The 21,297-nt window shown below is 41.0% G+C and overlaps 1 protein-coding gene across 5 annotated transcripts in view; it reads right to left on the reverse strand.

Moving 5' to 3' along the window:
* Positions 1 to 21,297, reverse strand: part of LOC308405286 (butyrophilin-like protein 2) — a 78,031-nt gene that overhangs the window by 54,304 nt on the left and 2,430 nt on the right. The window contains exons 1-6 of one of the 5 annotated variants that reach the window (XM_080895806.1): positions 20,608 to 20,638; positions 20,417 to 20,525; positions 18,721 to 19,044; positions 17,715 to 18,044; positions 16,693 to 17,001; positions 14,074 to 15,063 (exon numbers count right to left, since the gene is read on the reverse strand). In XM_080895806.1, coding sequence (XP_080751932.1) covers positions 14,972 to 15,063; positions 16,693 to 17,001; positions 17,715 to 18,044; positions 18,721 to 19,044; positions 20,417 to 20,423 — 1,062 coding nt within the window. In that variant the 5' untranslated portion in view covers positions 20,424 to 20,525; positions 20,608 to 20,638 and the 3' untranslated portion in view covers positions 14,074 to 14,971. Of the gene's footprint in view, positions 1 to 14,073; positions 15,064 to 16,692; positions 17,002 to 17,714; positions 18,045 to 18,720; positions 19,045 to 20,416; positions 20,526 to 20,607; positions 20,944 to 21,297 lie in introns of those variants that run through there. The other 4 variants (XM_080895805.1, XM_080895808.1, XM_080895807.1 and 1 more) reach the window with 4 other exon arrangements.

Below are 21,297 nucleotides of genomic sequence, written 5' to 3' on the forward strand. Positions count from 1 at the left end.
AAGAAAGCTCCAGGCGAGAAGGACAACCGCTGCCCAAGCGAAAACCTGTCGTGATCCCGTGTCAGGAGTATCGGAGCAGTTGAGACACATTTTTTCTAAACACTGCATCTCTGTGGCTTTTAAACTCCAAAACAGACTGTGCCCAAAATTGATTCACCCCAAGGATCAGGTCCTCCGACACAGAGTAACATAGTGTACGCTGTTAAGTGCCAGGAGGATTGCCAGGATTTTGAGTTTTAAAAATTCTGACACAGTTAAAACGTCACTTGAAATTACAATGAAGTAAATCGAGCTTATTTTCGATTTTAAAAGTGGTCATACCAAATATTAAATTCAATTCAGTTTCATTTATATTTATTGCACCAAACTACAAGAACAGTCGCTTCAAGACCTCTTTAAGTAGTTGCCTCTTTATGTATTGTTAGGTAATACAGCCTACTTCAGCCCAAAACCTTAACAGAGCCTCCACCGAGTGTTCAGTGGGGCCATTTCAGACTTACAGGCAAACAGTAGATGGATTAACTGAAAGTCCACATGGATCTCTCAGGTGTTTTGCCAGATTCCTGCTGGATTTTCTGTTCTTCAGGATTTTACTTCCGGATAGTGTTCATTTTGTAGACCTGCCATGTACAGTACCTTAACTTCCACATGTCCTGTTTCCTCAACTGTTTAAAGGTCATACTGCACAAAATGCCTAGTGTTTGGTTTATAAGTTATTACGAATGATAAGGTATGGCTAGACATCAGGTGATGATGTCAACAATGATTAGATTTTCAGAGAAAAACAGGATGAGAGAGAGAGGAGTGATGCAAATGAACACATGAGGAAAATTTGGGGCTAGTTCTTGCAATGAGCAGAAGAAATCATGTGACTGGATTGTAGGAGTTCACAATGATAAAATATACCAAGTACAGCAGGAGGAACAACCACAGACAGAACACTTTGCATTTTTTACTTTTTCTCTACTCATTTTTACCGTGTTGGATTATAAATTCAAGAGGATTTGCATCTGCATTGTTTCCTACTGGAATATAACTTTAAAGAACTTAGCACAGAATAAAGATCATAACAAAATCAACATTAGCTCAGAGTAGGTTAAATAGATAAGTGTGATTAAGTGACTTGGTTTTGGAATTATTGTTGTTTGATTCTGCTTTTGATTTGCTCCTGCTAAACTTCTTTAATGAAATCCTTCATTCAAAGAGTCTAAAACATGGACATTCCCTTTTTAACCCTTTGTGAAACAGTAAAGGTAAAAACTTGAGTATCAACCCACATTAATATAAATTACGGAAGAGATTAGAGCTACTGGGGGAAAAAGCAGGCATGTCTTTTTTCCCCCCCTTTTCCGGAATTCTGGAAAAGGGAACAAAAATGCACCAATTTGTTTTTTTTCCCACTGTCCCTAATCCTCTTCCGTAGTAAATAGCTGTTGCAGATTATTTTAGCCTTTTAAAACTAACAAACTACTCTCCAGGCCTCTAAACTAAACCCAGTCATAATTCCAAAAGCACTGAACAAGAGGGGAGCTGCTGCAATGGGTGTGGGTGGTAAATTCTAGGCCTCCAGGGCTAATATGACATTCTGTTTTTTTGTTTGTTTGTTTTTGTTTATTTTTAAATCAAAGTACGTGATCAACACCCTTCAAGGTAAATGTAGCTTCTAGATGTAGGTCCAACAAATGTACTTTTACCAAACTTCTGTTATTAAGTGTGCACTGACCTTTGACCTTGAGCATCACTTGTTTCTTCATTAGGACAGTTCCCTTTCTGTTATAGACAGTGCAGGTGTAGGTTGTTATGTCATTGTCTGTGGGGTACTTCAGGGTCAGGCTGATGTCCCCAGTTTTCAGCAGGTCTTCATTCATCTTAGTTCGGTCTCTATAAATCAGGTCCTGCTCATCAGGCTGGTCAGAGCCGTTCTGATAAACGTGAACCTTGTCATTATCACTGTCTTTCCACTCCACTTTTGCATCTTCAGGCAGGGGAACTTTGGCTTTGCAGGGCAGCTCAACAATATGCGCCCCTGAATCCACTTTGACAACCTCGGGGACTGAGAGGACAGCAAAGCACAACATGATGACATCAGAAGCAGTAACAACATGGCATAACACGGCTAGATGGCTAATATGGTAACCCTGATTTTTAACTCACTGAATCTTCTTGAAAGACTTTAAACTGATCAAACCAAACAATGCACCAGTTTCACTAATAAATATATTCAGCTGTAAGGATATCAATGTTTAAGATCCAAACCTTTATCTCCTGATTAGTCTGAACGTTCCTGATTTGGCTCTGTTACATACTATGGGGCTAGGTGGGTGTATCTGTGTGGTGCTCCCACTCTCTCTCTCTTGCATTTTTTCCCCCATCTGGCACTCCTTTCCTCGACTCTGGACCTGGCTCTCTCTCACCAATTAGTCTTCAAACATTTTAAAGGCTAGCTGAGATCTACTTTCAAGGGTTGTTGGAGACCCAGCCCAAAGAATGGAGCACCTCGGTGATGTGTTTAGACAGTTTCTCATATTGGGAGCAGTTTGGAGTTTGCTGCTGGTAGTCAGTAGTGCAGGGTTGTGTGTTGCCCTCTCCTTGTGTGGAGACCTTTTAAATTAAAGTTTGTTATTTAACCATTTTGCCCTGTCAGGCCTTTTTCTTCTCCCTTCAGGCCAAATATGTGAAAAAAATGTGATGAGATGAAATTACAAATAGGTGTAGTTAGGAGAGCTGAAATCTATGAAAATTAACCCATCACTGTCATAGCCATTTAGATCCACATATGCTTAAATGTATTTCCATCAGAAATGATTCAGCATCCCATGATTGCAAATTAATTATCAGCATGTAAAGAAAGTCTCTTTAGTAATTTGGACTCCAAGATATATAACAGAGTTCCTCCCAGTAATAACTGAAACTGATGTCAGTTCAATAACTGACTTAACTCAGTATTAATTTTCATTGATCATCAATAGAGTCCAGATGCCCTGGAGAGGGACCACCAAATCAGGTTCCCTATGAGCAACCAGTTGGTGACATTGGCAAGGAGAAACTTCCTTTTAACAGGACGTTCTTCCAACAGAACCAGTCTCACAGAGGTGCAGTTATGACAGGTTGGCAGTGAGTGCAGGAAGACAGCACTGAAGACCCACTGTGTGAAAGTAAAAGAGTTTTGTGATTATTAATAATTAATGCAAGTGGTGTTGGAAAACATGGAGAGTGAAGAGAGAAAAAGATATGCTCAGTGCATGATGGGAAGTTCCCCAGCAGTCGCCATGAATTATGGATAGAAATCTATCTGAAAAAGTTCACAACTGGGTATCATATGAAATGCAAAATAAAAACAAAGTAGTGCTCTGACCTTTGATCTGTATCAACATCACTGACCTCTGACTATCAGCTCGACATCTTTCCTCACTGGGCTTCTTCGTAACCTGTTGTAGACGGTGCAGGTGTAGGTGTTTGTGTCTCTGTCTGTGGGGTATTTCAGGATCAGACTGAAGTCTCCAGGTTCCAGTAAGTTTCTCTTCATCTTTGTTCGGTCTCTATAAACCTCGTCCTGTTCTCCAGGCTGATCAGAGCCGTTCTCATAGACGTGGACCTTCCTGTTGTTTCTGTTCTGCCACTCCACTTTAGCATTGTTAGTTGGGGGAAGAATGATTTTGCAGGGCAGCTGGACAGACTCCACCCCTGAATCTACCACCACCTGGTAAACTGAGAGGACAAAGCACAACATAATGACGTCAGCAGCAGCTGTGATGGTCACATGACCTCCCTGTCCCCTCCTTGTCTTCTAGTCTCAGTCAGATTGTGTCTCAGTTTGTTCCTGATGTATTCCTGACTCGTTCTTTGGTAACTCGTCTGCAGCGTCCTGTAAAGTGCTGCAGACATGTTGGATGAAGAAGAACAGACAGACTGAGCCTCCACAGTCGGCCATGTCTCACACACATCAGCACAGAAACCATGAAGATCTCATGTGTCTGAACATCTGAAGCTCTCCACCACATGACTGAGCACAACTCAAGGAGGAACATTTACTGAAGCTGCTGCAACATTTACTGTCAGGACATGTTTCCATGTCAGCTGCTGTTTACCACCACAGAAGAAGAACAGCTTGTCCACATGCAGCCTCTGTGTCAGATCAATGCAGTGAAGCACACACACTGTTTAGTAAAGTCATGTTGTGGAGCTGTTTCACTGATCAATGACTGAGTCTGAAGGAGGTTTTCTGACTTCTGGAACAAACCTGGAAGTTTCTCTTCAGCTCTCTGTATCAGCTGTTTGTAACTCTCAACTCTTTCAGCTCCTGGAACAAGTTTGTGTGAGCCGCAGTCAAGGAGCCACCAGAGGACACCTGCTGACCATCGGCATTATGGGTAGTGTAGGAGGAGACACTCACCTGACATGAAATAGTGTCGCAAATGAAATAGAAGACCTCCAGAAACAAGAAGAACCAGAAGAATCATCAGAGCTATGGCCCAGGATGGAAATGGTTCTGTGGAGAGGAAAAGAAAATCACCTCTACTTTCTCATTTGCATCTATACTCTGACCTTTTGTATCACTGACCTTTGACCTGCAGCACTACTTTCTGTCTCAGGATGTCTTTGTCCCTGTAGACGGTGCAGATGTATCCTCCACTGTCTCTCTCTGTGGGGTGTTTCAGGGTCAGACTGACATCCCCAGTTTTCAGCAGGTCTTTGTTCATCTTTGTGCGACCACAGTAAAGGTCGTCCTGTTTCTTAAGGTTCTCACTTCTGTTTGGATACACATGGACCGTCATGAGTTCTACATCCAAATGAGTCCATTCCACTCTCGTGTCATCAGGCAGGTCAGGTGTTGTTTTGCAGGGCAGGATGACTGAGTGTGACCCTTCCTCCACTTTTATCTCCACCTCTTGGTCTGAGAGGGCAATACAGCAAAATAGTAGCTGTAGAAGCATTTATATAAATATTTTAATCATTGACCTGTGACAAAGGGCGTATTCCAGTTGTCCATTTCTAACTGAAAGAAGCAACCCAAAAGTATCTGCATGGTGGAACATCCTTAATGAAAGCAGAGTGGAAAATCCCACCGGTAATTCAGTGTGACGGACTATCCAATCAACAGTGAAAATAATCAGCAAAATAAACAATGACCTTTTTTCTGCTTGGCCGTTACCTAATGATTTGCATTCATTAACAATCTTGTGCTTGTGCTTAAAGTGCTTTGGCACTCTTTGGCAATATTGTAGATAATATTAAACTTAATCATCACATCAGCCTTCTCTGATGACCTGTTTGCTGCTGCCTGCCGCTGAAAGGCATTGGGGACAGGGGACACTTGGACAGTGCATTTATCACCGTATATAATATGTTTTCTGGATACACTGTGCTTTTTCAGCATTCAGAGGTCGATGGCTCTGACCAAATTGGTTGCACTCTAGAGCCCAGTATGTGTGTGTATATATATACATACACAAACACACACACATATATAAAACATTCCCTGTCCTATCTGGCATTGTAGCAATCAAAATTATTGTCTGAATGTCAAGAAAAATGCCCAACAGATTTACTTTCCACAGTAGACCTTTTTGCTATACTGGTCCACTTAATTGTCATAGTTTATTCAATCTTTATTTTTTTAAGTTATTACAATTAGACTGGACATGACTCTGGGACACAAACAAAAACAAAAATGACAGTAGAGAAACTACAGCAACAACCATGTCAGTGTCTAATGGTAGGGGTCAGGAGCCATAGCCCTGCCCCCCAGCCCATGAAGCAGGCATGGAGGAGATCGAGGCTCCAGACATGTAGAGGTCCCCCAGAGGACAAGAGCCCAAGGAGGACCACCAGAGGCGCAGCTATGCCACCATACTGGAAGCAGCTGAGGAGAGCTCCAGATGGGGGGTCACCCAGCAGTCATGGTGCAGAAGCCCATAGTCTCTGCCAGCAGCCAGCTGTGCCAGACCGGACCGAGCCTCCGGCCCATAGGCCAAGGTCCAAGGGCTCCCCGGAAGAGGCCTGACCGAGCCAAGTGCACCAACCAGGCCCCGCCAAGCCAGTGAGCTAGTACATACGATCGTGGCTCAAGAGTTGGGCGTTCGCCTTGTAATCGGAAGGTTGCCGGTTCGAGCCCCGGCTTGGACAGTCTTGGTCGTTGTGTCCTTGGGCAAGACACTTCACCCGTTGCCTACTGGTGGTGGTCAGAGGGCCCGGTGGCGCCAGTGTCCGGCAGCCTCGCCTCTGTCAGTGCGCCCCAGGGTGGCTGTGGCTACAATGTAGCTGCCATCACCAGTGTGTGAATGTGTGTGTGAATGGGTGGATGACTGGATATGTAAAGCGCTTTGGGGTCCTTAGGGACTAGTAAAGCGCTATATAAATACAGGCCATTTACCATTTACCATACCTGAGAGCCCAGCATGTATGCTGAGACCACCAATGCACAAACAGTTGATGACATCAGCCAATGGCAGGGAGTGTGATGGCGGGAGATAGGCCCCCAAACCAGGGGGGCCTTTGATATACTCAGAGAAGTTGAGTCTAAGAACCATCCAGACATATAAACATAGACAAAGAGGCACACACAGACACAAACATCTATTCCCACCCTCATGCACACACATACAAATTCTTAGCATTCACCCAAAGTGGGGACAAACAGAAATTAACACTGTACACACAATCACACTCCCCAAACATACTCTATGCCCCAGGTCCTGGTACCAGGAGGGGCAATCCATCCCTAGACCCAGGAGATCTTGACTCGCCACCATTTGACCTTAGAACTGAAGAAGCTTCTCAGATGAGAGGTGAAATGTCTTCAAGAAACTTAAAGAAGCCCAGACGCTTTTCTTTCCAAGCTCCTTAGACATTGTTCTGCTTATGCATTTTGTCTCACAGTGTTGTTGGATGTTCTTAGTGTGTTGTTGTTTCCCTGTCGCGTACAGCACTTTACTGTAACATGCTAATTTGCCGAACTAAGGTTTGGTCATAGGAGCGTGCAGGTGGTTTCTCATGTGGTCCGCTATTCTTCTCCCTTTCTTAAAGGTGTGCATGCAGAAGCCCAGTCATATGAAGTTGCTCTGCTGAATTTGTTTTTATGTGAACAGCTGAGAAAGCAAGAGTTGACTCCTCTCATCCTACACATAACACAACACAGAGAACACGGCAATCTGAGTGTCAGGCCAGACCGGCCACAAACACTTGATACCCTTTTTTAAGAAAATAAAAATAAATATAAATGAACTAAATCAGATTGTATCATTTACCCAGTATAGGGTTTTTTACTAATCAGTTGCAGTTACTTTCTGACCTTTGACCTTCAGCTCTATGTTTCTCTGTCCCAGTTCTTCTCTTCCATCACTGACGGAACAGGTGTAGATGCCGCTGTCGCTCAGTTCTAGTCTTCTGATGGTGAGGCTGAAGTCTGCAGTTTCCAGAGCATCAGACGTCATTGATGTGCGCCCCCTGTAACGCTGGTTTTGCATTTTGAGATCATCTCCTTCTTCTAGTCGCAGATGAACACATTTGGGATCAAGATCGTTACGAGTCCACATCACTGTGGGATTCTTCTCAGGAAGAATACCCAAGTACTGGCAGGGCACCAAGACGGACATTGCCTCCTTATACACTTCCACCACCTCAGCCAGGGCATGCTGGGAACCTGTGAGGACACACAAACAGAAACCACGGTTAACTGCATGCTTTGGGTTTGTGTCTGTGTCCAAATGGTAAATTTCAGGGACCAGAGAGAGAACTATTTACAGTTAATCTGTCTATGAAATCTAAATTTACTCAGTAAGACTGAAAAAATCTTTAATCAGCTTGTTTAACAGAGTGAAATGGGTACCTGTGCTTGGTAAAGTTACTGTAAAGGTAATGTAATCAGTGAATAAATAATGACTGAACATATGTATTTATTGTAAGATCTAGTAAATGTAAATGGTCAGTTAGACTTTTGTGTAATTTGTTTGTATAAACTTAGATGATTTTGTTATTTGACCTCAAACAACTTAAAAGTAAGTTTGGTGAGGCAAAAGACAGTGGTAATTAATTTAATCTGTACATTTGAATGCACACCTATGTTTTACTTTTTTTTACAGTTCTGCCAGACACTTTAAAGTCAGAAATATACCACGCCTTCAATCATGAGCAGCTAACATGAAACATTCAAAGGCTTCAGTCAGTTGTTAGTAATAAAAGGTCCATCCTGTACAAGGACTGATTGTCACATGTTCACCGACACTTTTGTGATATTTATAATCCCTATATGCCAGTCTCATTTCCTTTATGTTGCCAAAACAAAACAAAGACAGCAGAATTTTAAGCAAGGATTTAATGAAAAAAAATACATTTTATGAAAATCTGACCTTGAAGAAGAGGTCTGAAGTTCAAAGTAATGTGATATTTAGAATTCCAATATATAATTTCCCATATGCATACAACCAAACGCTGCAACTGTAAAGATCTCTATACAACATTATTATCACTGTTGCCTTCAGATCAATATATTGACCTTTAAAAGAGAATTCAAAGGTAAACTTTGACATGTTATTGTAGAAATCATAGATTTTAAGTCATACTATTTTTTTTTGTCAATTTTAGAGCAATGAATGATTAAGTTGACCTTAAAGAACCAATTTTAATGGATTGTTAACGTGTGCTCACTCCACACCACTACATAGTTTTCATAATTCATTTAAAACTTCCCATGTTATTGTGTTTTCAGATGTCCTGTTGTGATATCTACACCAAGAAATGACATTTTCAAAGGAAATTTGATCTGTGAATCAGTCTCTTAGGTCAGCTGACCACCTGCTCCTGGAAGTACCGAGATCCAGGAGGAAGCTCAGAGGGGACAGTGCCGTTTTTATCGTCGCTCCTAAATTATGGAATAACTTGCCCTTGCACGTTAAAGCGGCCCCTTCACTGTCCACTTTTAAAACACGTCTTAAAACCCAACTTTATTCTTTGGCTTTTGACCTCAGTGAGACTTAATAGCTGATTTAATAACAAGAGACACTAATTAATTTACTTTCATTTGGCTATTATTTACACATTATGTAATTTTATTATTTACTTCCAATGTAAAACACTTTGCGTAAGCTGTGGTTGTTTTAAAGTGCTTTCTAAAATAAAGATATATTAAAAAATATATCTGCATTATATATATGTGAATATATGAATAAATGTATTTTATAAATACATTTATGTATAGATGTATTTATAAATAAAGAAATAGTTATAAATATATCTTTATTTTATTTTTAAAAATCTATGAATAAATGTATTTTATAATAAATAGATCTCTTTCTGGCCAGACAATGGCAAAAAGAGAGTACCAATTTGTTTATTTGGTAGTTCAATTAAAATGCTTCAGTACGTTAAGAGTGAAAAAATAATGCATTTACATTTGCAGTTTTTTCTTGTTATACAGTATTTTACATTTTTTAAAAACTAAACGAAACTAAATTTTCAGAAATATTTCTGGGTGTTTTCTTGTTTGCTTGCACTTGAACATTGTGCCCCTCACATAAGATGACAGTCCTCTAAATACTAAAACGTTTATTTTATTACTTAATTCAGTATAGCAGACACTGGTGCATTCTTTATGAAAGGAGGCGAGATAATGTTGTACCACAATTCACACACCATCATTCATGAGAACAAACCTGACTGAGACACAAATCATTGCAATGACTATAAATGACTCATAAACAGTGTGTTTCCCAGTTCCTGCCAAAACCTGATAGGTTTGAACAGTTGTTAAACCTGCAGCTGAACCCTAAACGTCACACTGCTGCTTTTAAAGTTTATCCCGATTTCATTATTTATGTCTATTGTTACAACTGATCGTAATCATATGTAAATTTGAGTGTCCAGGTGCTCCTCCGGGATTGGTGCATCCAGGGTGGATGGCTCACACCGATTGGCTGAGGACTGGGAGGCAGCGGATAAGAAGAGAGCGCCAGGGACTGCCAATTCATTCATCCCCGGCCCAACCCAACCGGCAGACCGTTCACTGTGTCACTATATTATGTTAATGTAAGAGCATGTAGGGGTGGACCGCCTTTTTGTTTGATCAGTTTTCTCCTGTTTTTGTTAGGCAGGGAGGAAAGTGATTGTCGTTTGGTTTAGCTCTTTTGAGTAGGTAAGTTGTGTTTATTCCTGAGATAGGTTACCCTTTGTTTGTTGTTTTGGCCTTGGGTTCACCCTGAAGTTATGATATGCTCCCTTCCTTTGTTTAACTGCACTTATTGTAAATAAATCACTGTCACAAAGTATTAAGTGTGTGACGTGCTGCTTGTGGTTGGACGGGGATGGATCACCCTTTATGTTGCAGACGTGGTCTGGCCGCGCCTAGACGGGCCATAACACTATTCTTATGTAGCAGTCTTTATGATAAGCATTACTTTTACTTTCATTTGGAATAGAAAGTAACATTTACTGTAAAACACTGGTATGTAACACGGGAATTAAAAAAAGATAAGAAATAAACAGACTTATTCCTGGTGAAATCAAAACCAGCTTTTAGAGGGGAAAAGTTCCGGTGACCGGATCGGAGTATGCGAGATTAACCAGGAAATAAACAATCCGCCATCCGCACAGTTTTTAGAACGAAAACAACTTTCAAGTTTAACTGGTGATATCCCAGTGAGTCACACTTTGTGAACAGTAACAGATATAGGTGACCACTCCAGTGCCTGTTCCTTCTCCTGAGAATGATGGTGGTTTTGTTATGTAGAGGGTTATCTGATCAAAGCCTTTTATCTCAGACCTGCAGCCATGACCTGCGTCACCGGGCTAGCTTCCCCCAGGCTCAAACTTCCAACACAAAGCACTGAGTCTGTCGGTCCAGACTTTCTCACACCATCCCTTACTCTTTTGTAAATAAAGCCACACATCATTAAATCGGTAATCTCACGCACTGCGCGTATCTACCTTTGCGATAATGAGCAAACTTCGGTCTGAGTGCAAGATAAACATTGTTTACAGAGTTTCTTACCGCTAATAAGGAGCAGGAGAAACAGCAGCATCTTCAACCTCCTGCAAGAAACCGCAACCTGCACAAATCCAAACACTTCTCACTGTTGCTCTTAATATTTGCGATTTGTGTCTCATACAAATATTGGGAACCGTCGATAAAAGACAATGGAGGGCGTAACACTCGTTATTAACATATCAACTGTTTACTTTCGGTTTCACGGAAACTCCCGGTGTCCTGTCCCCCAGATCAACTGGTTATTACGTTAACAGGTGTTGTGCCAAAAAGTGATTGTCTGCCAGAAACTGATTGCCGTCCGCGGGAGCGCGCACAGCTGCTTAAAGCTGCAGCGCCCGGATTACTTAACGTGGGGGGGAAAAACCCAAACACATTTATGCCTTCGTTATTAGGCAAAGGTATGCATTTATGGAGCTTTAACGTTTCTTGTAACCGAATTATGGCGCTTATCAGAAGGTTGCTTTCAGTGTGTAGCGCAGTCACGAATGACTACACGCATCACGATGGAATAATTAATGCCTACAGGTTTAGTATGTCTACTCTCGTTGTTCATATTTGTTATAAGACTGTCGAATAGTAGTTAAAACAATAAAGACCTATTGTGCCAGTATCACCATGACTCTTTCTTGTTTGTGCAGAATAACGACTGAGAACATGGCATTTTAGCGCTACCAAAAAGTGATTGTGGCCTATAACTTGTCACTGAAACAATATTTCGGCTTCAAACTTGTTGGATATATTCCAGAAGGGTTACATGTGATATATTATATCCCAAACAGCCTCCAAGAGCTGCTGAATAACTTGTACAGGAACAATAAAACTGACAATATGCCATTTTCAAGCTGCCAAAAAGTGATTGTGGCCTATAACTTGTCACTGAAACAATATTTCTGCTTCAAACTTGGTGGATGTCATTCAGAAGGGTCCTATGTGACACATTATATCTCAAATACTCTCCAAGAACTGCTGAAAAACTTTTAAAAGAACATTAATATAATAATATGTCATTTTCAACCTGCCAAAAAGCGATTGTGGCCTATATCTTGTTAATGAAATACTATTTCTGCTTCAAACTTGCTGCATGTCATTCAGAAGTTGTAATGAATGGTGGACTGAGTATTTTGCAAGATTGTTATTTACATACTTATTTGTATAACACTTTTAACAAAATATTCATGTTACCTTGTTTTGTCTAATTCATACTGGCTGCAAGATTTACCCACGGTGGTACCACAGGAGCTGTGCCAAGAAGCCCTGCAAGACCAAAAAAAACCCATTTGTTTGTGAAGCATGCTGGTCAGAGGGTTGCTGTCAATTTTTCAACGTTTTTGAAATGTTTCTTGTTTTGTATCGTTGTCTCCTATAATATTTATTGGTTGTTTATTTGTTTAGTAATTCATTAATTTATGTTTGTGTTGCTGTGTGTGTTTCTGTGTTGTTCACAACATTAGAGTTCAGCTTTGATTGCAATTTGTTTGTAGGATTATTCAATTATTTTGTGTTTCCTAACATGTTACCATAGTTACTATATGCAAAGAATTAATATTGTTGTTCCATGGTTAATTGGTGTTGAGCTTCCGCTATACCCCCTGTTTCTGGTCTATTTGTTAGTTTATTTTAACTGGTGGTTTCTTCTTTAATTGGATTTAATTGTTATTTGTTTTTGGTTTTCGTTTCAATTAATAATTGCTGTATTGGAATGACATTTTTATTACCGTTTGTTTTGTCTTTCCTATTACTTGGTGTTCCTAATGTGTTTAAGCAGATCTCCTTCCACCTGTTTCCATTTGGCCATTATCCTTTTTTTGGGTTATTTTTAAATTACAACATTTTTGAAATTTGACGTTTTATGCACAGGTTGAAAATGACATATTATCGGTATTAATGTTCTTTTAAAAGTTATTCAGCAGCTCTTGGATAGTGTTTGAGATATAATATGTCACATAGGACCCTTCTGAATGACATCCACCAAGTTTGAAGCAGAAACATTGTTTCAGTGACAAGATTTAGGTGGCAATCACTTTTTGGCAGGCTTAAAATGGCACATTATAGGTATTAATGATCCTTTAAAAGTTATTCAGCATTTCTTAGAGACTGTTTGGGATATGATGTGCCACATATCATCCTTTTGGATGATACCCAACAAGTTTGAAGCAGAAATATTGTTTCAGTGACAATTTATAGGCCACAATCACTTTTTGGCAGCTTGAAAATGGCATATTGTCAGTTTTATTTATTGTTTTATTGTTCCTGTACAAGTTATTCAGCAGTTCTTGAAGAGTTTTTGGGATATAATATATCACAAGTTATAGGCCACAATCGCTTTTTGGTAGCGCTAAAATGCCATGTTCTCAGTCGTTATTCTGCACAAACAAGAAAGAGTCATGGTGATACTGGCACAATAGGTCTTTATTGTTTTAACTACTATTCGACAGTCTTATAACAAATATGAACAACGAGAGTAGACATACTAAACCTGTAGGCATTAATTATTCCGTGTAGTCATTCGTGACTGCGCTACACACTGAAAGCAACCTTCTGATAGCGTCATAATTCGGTTTCAAGAAACGTTAAAGCTCCATAAATGCATACCTTTGCCTAATAACAAAGGCATAAATGTGTTTGGGTTCCCCCCACGTTATATCAGTTGCACGGAAGTAGCTGGCAACGCAAGTAATACGGGCGCTGCAGCTTTAAGCAGCTGCGCGCGCTCCCGCGGACGGCAATCAGTTTCTGGCAGACAATCACTTTTTGGCACAACACCGGCATATGTGTTAGTGATGAGAAGCTCGCCTGTTTTCTGAGAGCTGTCCCACGGCTCCCAAAGACGAGCAAATCTGGAACACCGGCTCTTTTGTCTCCCAATGGCTCTTTATTATCATTCGTGGCCTCATATTTTAGTCTTACCTGGCAAATACGAGTGCTTTGTGTGTTGATAAACCCTTTTGCATTGTGTTTTTTTATGAGAAGCCTTATAATTGCCTAATGCTGTGTATTTGTTCTGTTACAAATGCAGGCATTCTTATTTCTGTTTAACATTTTAATATAACTTTTAATTTATACAAAAACAAAACACTGCAAATGAATCCGCAAAACAGGAGTTTTAATGAAAATAATTTCATTGTGTCTGAAGGTAATATTGATGCGTGTATGCATTTGTAGGGCCTGGATACAGAGACTTTTATAATCTTGACAAATCTTGAATTTCGACTCATAATGATCCCCCAAAAGGGAGTCAGTATGAGGAGAAAACAAAAGCTCCATAGCACATAAAGAAGCACAGATATCATCACACTATAACACCATGAAACTGATGAAATACATTCATTCTTTTATCCACATCCCACGATTTGGATGTACCAAACTGCATGAAATAAACAACAGCACCACCATAAAAGCCACGACTACGAGAGAAAAAGTAGTTGCTGCTGCTGTCAGCCTCCGAAGCAAGTTTGACCAAAATAAATAATAAATAAGAGACATAAACTTTTCTCTTTGTTTTTCGTAACACACATGTTTGTGTTTAGTTCACTTCAGACTTCTCTGGATCATAATTATTTACATGTTTGAAAATAACAAAAGATATAAATAATAATAATAACAACAGAAATTGATGTTTTCAGTCAGTTACTATGGTGACATAAGAGGTAAAAGGCAACTTTCTGATTCTGAAAACCCAACAATTTGACTTTATAGATAACGACTGTGTTGATGTGATCATGTGGTTTGTAGGATGCTCCTCTTCCTCAGAGGATCCACCTGTGCTTCCTCTCCTCTCTCCTCCACCTGTTACAGTGAGGGAACGTCCTCCATGATGGAGGAGCTGCTGGAAAGTGCTGAGAGTTTCCTCCAGAGTGAGACCTCTGTCACAGTTCAGAGGATCTACGGCAGCAGAGACCTTCATGGACACTAAAAGTCTCAAACACACAACAACAACATCACACTGACTCCACTCTGACATCACTGATCAATAATCAAAGAACACACAGATCAAACTGATTGATCAGCCATCAGAGGAGTCGGATCAATGGAGCTGCTTCTGTTCCTGATGTCCCCTGTTTGATGCTGGACCTGAACTCTCCCTGCAGAGGAGACACAAGACAGTCAGACAGGAACTAAGAATAGAATATAATAGAATAGAATTCAACTTTATTGTCATTGCACATGCACAGGTACAGGGCAACGAAATGCAGTTTGCATCCATCCAGAAGTGCTTTAGTGATATAGATATATTACAATATATATTAGCAATAGTATAGATATGTGAGTACATTACAGAAATGGGTCTATTATGGTATGTTATAATGTACACGGTATGAAGTATGTTGTGAATATTCTATAACTATAAGTATGTACAGGCTGTAGTGAGTACAAGCTATGTACAGGCTATTGTGGAGCAGGGAAATTATTTTACTGCTATTGTTAAAGAATAATCATCATCACCATTGCATTAATAATATAATCTGGAGTTTATATTGCATTCAGAGGTTGAACAGTGTGTGTGTCTTTCAGAAAGGCTAAGTCACAGGCTGACAGGAAACAGGCTTGCAGAGAGTTTGCAGAAGTGAAAGTTATTTTGAGCAGCAGGCTAAGACGAGGCTTTAACAATGTAACAGATAGCTTTAAGAAGGCCTTAAGATGTTATGCATACAGTTATTATGTTAACCTTGTATTTCAGGTGCAGTTATAACTATTTTATACATATTGCATATCTGTGCTTATTAAAGAGTTGGCGCTCGGTCAATTAATTGGAGGTTGTAAGCTTTGTTCGGCGCGATGTCCGGACAATCTATTGTGCAAGTGACTTGGAGCTATAGAAGGTTAAAACTGCGTACATGCTTACAAAACATTTATATCAGGTCATTTTATATTAAGCTTTTAGTAGAGGTTCTTGGTTAAAACATTTATTTAGTAGATGACATATACATAGTCTCAGTTAGGTTGTAACACATAAGGATGAGCCTCTGTTCTGGTAAAAGGTCAGAAGTGCAACAGGTGAATTGAGAAAGAGCATTTGAGGACGAGACACAGACAGTTAGTAGGTGAAGAGGTGACACAGAGAGCATGTGAGGTCGTGACACACACACACACACACACACACACATGAGTTAGATTTATTTAGAGGAGAGAGAGATTAGTCATGTCTGGATTGTAACGGCGAAAGTGTCTCGGTAAAAGAGGAACAAGACAAGAACTGAAAGGTAGACAGGAAGTGCCAGCCATGAAAATAGAAGATGATGTTCTTTCGAACGGTGGTAAAAGTCATTGTAGTTTTGATATTGACGTATGTCTATATCCTGTCTGTGACGCATGAAGGGGCGTCAGTAAATCAAACCCTGATGCTATAAAAATCTGTGTATGCTTTGATTAAGTCGAAGACCACTTGCTGTCTGCGTACAGAGTGTTCTTCCCACACGTGTGTATTCATTAAAATCAATTGTTTGACCAAGATCTTCTGGACCAATGGTGGTTTGTACTCTCCTTCCTCAATATTTGAACCTTAACACTATGTACAGGATATAAATATGAAAAACTATACAGAATATGAAATAAATAACTTTACAGAAATCTGAGATATACAGCTATACAGAAATGGGAACTATGCAAGTTGTAAACAGTTGTAGGGTTAAAGATTATTGAATGTACAGAATGATTATTTACACAGAGCTATACAGTACAAGTACAGCTATACAAGAAACAAACAAACAAACCTTTGACTCTGAGCTGCACTTTTTTGTATCTGCTGGTTCTCCCGTAGACTTTACATCTGTATGTCCCACTGTCTCTCTCTGTGGGACATTTCAGGGTCAGACTGAGGTCTCCAGCTTTCAGCGGGTTGTTATTCATCTCTGTTCGGTCCCTGTAAACCTGGTCCTGTTCTCCAGCCTGGTCTGAAAACACGTGGACCTTCCTGTCATGAATGTCCCACCACACCACTTTAGCATCTGCAGGAAGGTCTTTCTTGGTTTGAAAGGGCAGCTGGACAGACTCCGCCCCCTTCTCCACCTGCACCTGACAGACTGAGAGGACAACAAACAACATAAGCTGTGAGGGAAAATTTCTCTTTGAGTTGACACTGTAATTCTTCCCTCTCATATGAGATTAATGAAGCTTGGACTTTACTGCCTGTCCATGTCTCAGTGTTTTGTTCTGTTGTTCACAGCTGATGATTACGTGGATGCACAGGTCCTCTTCTGCTGTGTCAAAAGGTTCAGTTTTGGAGACTCATACTATTTCTGTTATATACGTTCCCGCTTCACCAGATTTCCAGCACTTTGACATTACTTGTTACACAATGCAGATGACATTCAGTTGTACATCTCTTTTTTTGAAGTTAAGTTAAAGATGTGGAATTGATGCTTAGACCATTAAAAGTAGGATTGCTGAGAATCTTCTCCAATGTAATAACGAGAAAGCAGAAACAGATTCACTTAAGAAAGATTTCCAAGTAGAGTTTCTTTGTGTTGGGCGTCCTTGTCTAGATTATTGTTGTATTTATTGTTGTACAACCTCGCTGGGATGTCTGCAGATCAGCTTCAGAGTTCACTTTAAGATTTTGCTCTGACAGTTTCTCCTTCAGCTTCATGCTGATCGATTTCCAAACTGTTGCCGATCAGTAAGCTCGATCTTTCCTAACTCACCAGGAGGATAAAGTATGGCGATACATTAGTGTTAAAAGGGTGATATGTCCATATTATGTACAGCACATGTGAAAAACAAAGTATTATCTGACCTCTAACTTTAAGCTCCACCTGTTTCTTCATCAGGGTGTTTCCCTGTCCGTTGTAGACGGTGCAGGTGTAGGTCTTTCCATCCCAGTCAGTGGGGTATGTCAGGGTCAGACTGAGGTCTCCAGTTGTCAGCGGGTTGTTTTTCATCTCTGTTCGATCTTTGTAAAACACAAACTGTTCTTCAAGGTTGCCAGGTCTGTTCTGCCATATGTGAACCTTCCTGTGTGAACTGTCCGTCCACTCCACTTTAGCGTCTTCAGGCAGATTAACTGTGGCTTTGCAGGGCAGCTGGACCGACTCTACACCTGAATCCACCACCTCCACCTGGGGGACTGAAACAACAACAGAGCACTGAGCACAATAAGTTTTGCACTGAAGTTAAATATTTGTAGTTAAAACATGTTTGACTGATTCCTTTGAAGTTGCCTTTGATGTCCAATCAGCAGCAGAGCTGGTTTCTAATGAACTCAGTGTCATTTTAGAATAAAAGCTTTATTTGCAGTCTTTGAAAGACAATGATACTGCACTTATTATCACAGAGGTGTCCTATGAAACAAGGTCGACATATCCATACTTTCTTTGTTTTAGCTGGATCAACAAAATCTAAAGCCTGTTTTTCTTCACAGCAGTTGCAGGTAAACTGCAGCAACAATGCGACTCAGACAGTTTCTCTGTAACTGCAGGGCTTCCTGCGCTGCTGTTAGTCAGACACGGATCAACAGGTTGTGGATAGAAAGCAGATTCCTTCAGCAGAGGATCCATATCACACGTGAAGCATGTCGTCGGGAAACAATCAGTGAAAATGGGACACTTTGAGCCTCAAACTCTGAACATGACCTGCTGCAGACCAGCTGATGTGTTCAGTTACCATGGAGATCTATTTTTATATTACACACAAACACATATGTACATACATATACATATATAAAATGAAATTCGTGTTTAAAAGGTCACAGATGTGGATTATATGAAATATATGTGAGTTCTGAATATAAACACACGACTAACCTTTGACAATGAGCTCCACTTTCTTGCTCATGATTGGACGATTTCCTTCGTGGCTGTAGATCGAGCAGGTGTAGGTGTGTGTGTCTTTGTCTGTGGGGTATTTCAGGGTCAGACTGAAGTCTCCAGGTTTCAGCAGGTTCCTCTTCATCTCTGTTCGGTCTTTGTAAACCTCGTCCTGTTCTCCAACCTGGTCAGACACGTGGACCTTCCTGTTGGAAATGGAATTGTCCGTCCACTCCACTTTAGCATCGTTGGGTAATCTGACCATAGTTTTGCATGGCAGCCGGACAGACTCCTCCCCTGAATCCACCACCACCTTGTAACCTGAGGGAACAACAAAGCACAACAGGATGGTCACATGACCTCCCTGTCCCTCCTTGTCTTCTAGTCTCAGTCAGATTGTGTCTCAGTTTGTTCCTGACTCGTTCTTTGGTAACTCGTCTGCAGCATCCTGTAAAGTGCTGCAGACATGTTGGATGAAGAAGAACAGACAGACTGAGCCTCAGCCTGGGGCTGATGAATACCATCCCTGAAAAACTACTCAGGACTTCTGGGTTTTCATCAGAAAGGAAGACATTCAGAAGGCTTCAAGGCAATGAGAACATGTCGAATCCACTCAGCTCTGTCTAAGCTTTGAATTGGATCAGAGTTTAGGTTTTGTTAAAGAGAGAATCAATCTAGACTTCCTGTTTGATGTGCTGGTTTATGCAATTTACACTATAGTGAAATCACATTACCTCTGCCAGCAATGTTGTTGTGTTTAAATTCCACCAAGCCCAAAGCAGCATCAGCAGATTAAAGCAGAAACATGCATATACAATAACACTGCGTACCCTGAGCTTGCTCGGTACCGCTACATCTATCACTACAGCCGTCTTCTTCTGTTTGTCTATCACCACTATATCCAGTTGGTAAGTCCCACAGGATCTTAGCTCGGTCATTCTCCACCACCCTAGGAGAATTTTGACCTCGGGACTTCCAGGTTATACTCGGCACAGATGTTCCTGTACACTATGCCGGCCACTTGGTTATGGCGTTCCATGTATGCCTTGCCTGCTAGCATCTTGCACCCTGCTGTTATGGCTGGATTGTCTCTGGGGCATCTTTACACAGCCTGCACCTGGGGTCTTGCCTGGTATGATGGACTCCAGCCTCTATGGATCTTGTGCTCAGAGCTTGTTCCTGTGCTGCCATGATTAGTGCCTCTGTGCTGTCTTTCAGTCCAGCTTTGTCCAGCCACTGGTAGGACCTTCTCAATTTGTTATCATCTGACTACATTTTTTGGCAGTTGGTCAAGTCTGTGCGTATTTGGTTGGCAGTTTGTAAGGCCTCAGACATCGACAGCTTGCTGGACTTCTTAGGCACCTTCTTGTAGCACCTTTCTGCAGCTCCGATACTTGGCTAACCTCCCTCCGTGCCACCTTGATCTTGTGGGTAATTCTTTCTCTAATGGTTAAAATTGTATTTGTGAAGAAATTGATGAAGTTATCACCATTAACACTAAATGAATGGTTGTCTCAAGAGTGCTCTGACTTTTTGTCAGATGTCAAAGGTTTACGGAGTTCCTTTTTATAGAGCCACAAACCAGTGTTTGATCCCCGGCAGGTGTGTCGCAGAGTGGGGAAAAGAGGTTTGAAAAATGTGCAGACACCTGCTAACGCTCGGCATTATGGGTAGTGTAGTAGAAGAAACTCACCTGACATGAAATACTGCCGCAAATGAAAAAAAAAGACCTCCAGAAACCCCAAGAACAACCAGGAGAACCAGGAGACCCACTAAAACTTTGGACCAGGATGGAAATGGTTCTGTGGAGAAGCATAAAAAAGATTTCTGACCTGTGACCTGTATCTAGAAAACTGACCTCTGACCTCAACTTACAGCACTGACCTTTGACCTGCAGCACTACTTTCTGTGTCAGGATGTCTTTGTCCCTGTAGATGGTGCAGATGTATCGTCCCGTGTCTTTCACTTTGGGGTGTTTCAGGGTCAGACTGATGTCTCCAGTTCTCAGCAGGTCTTCATTCATCTTCGTTCGGTCCCTGTAAACTTCGTCCTGAGTCATGAGCTCATCATTTCTGTTAGAATACTCATGGACTGTGATGAGTCCGAGGTCAGAGCGAGTCCACTCCACTGTGCTGTCCTCAGGCAGGTCAGGTGTTGTTGTGTTGCAGGGCAGGATGACAGACTGTGACCCTTCCCTCACCGTCACCTCCACCTGCTGGTCTGAGAGAACAAGAAACCAAAGTGTCAACTGTAAAAGTGGCAGCAAAATTCCTCTGAGTGTTTTGTGCTGGGTGATGCATAGAATGTCATTTATTTACATATTTACAGAAATATGTGTGGTAAACACAGCCCTCTGCACACGAGCTGACATGAGTCTGTCACATTTTCCAGAGGCTGCAGCAGTTCTCTGCAGTCATCTCCTGCTTTGTTGTTCGTGTTTCCTCTGAGGTTACATCTGTGCTAAATGATGCTGCGGGTTTCATCTGTATTTTTACAAGACTTTGGGAATTAATTTGCGTCAGTTTGACCTCTGACCTTTGACTAGAGTATTGACCTGTAATTATGGCAGGTGTT

This window comes from Rhamphochromis sp. 'chilingali' (genome assembly GCF_963969265.1).
Source record: "Rhamphochromis sp. 'chilingali' genome assembly, chromosome: 1".
In the NCBI taxonomy this organism is placed as follows: domain Eukaryota; kingdom Metazoa; phylum Chordata; class Actinopteri; order Cichliformes; family Cichlidae; genus Rhamphochromis; species Rhamphochromis sp. 'chilingali'.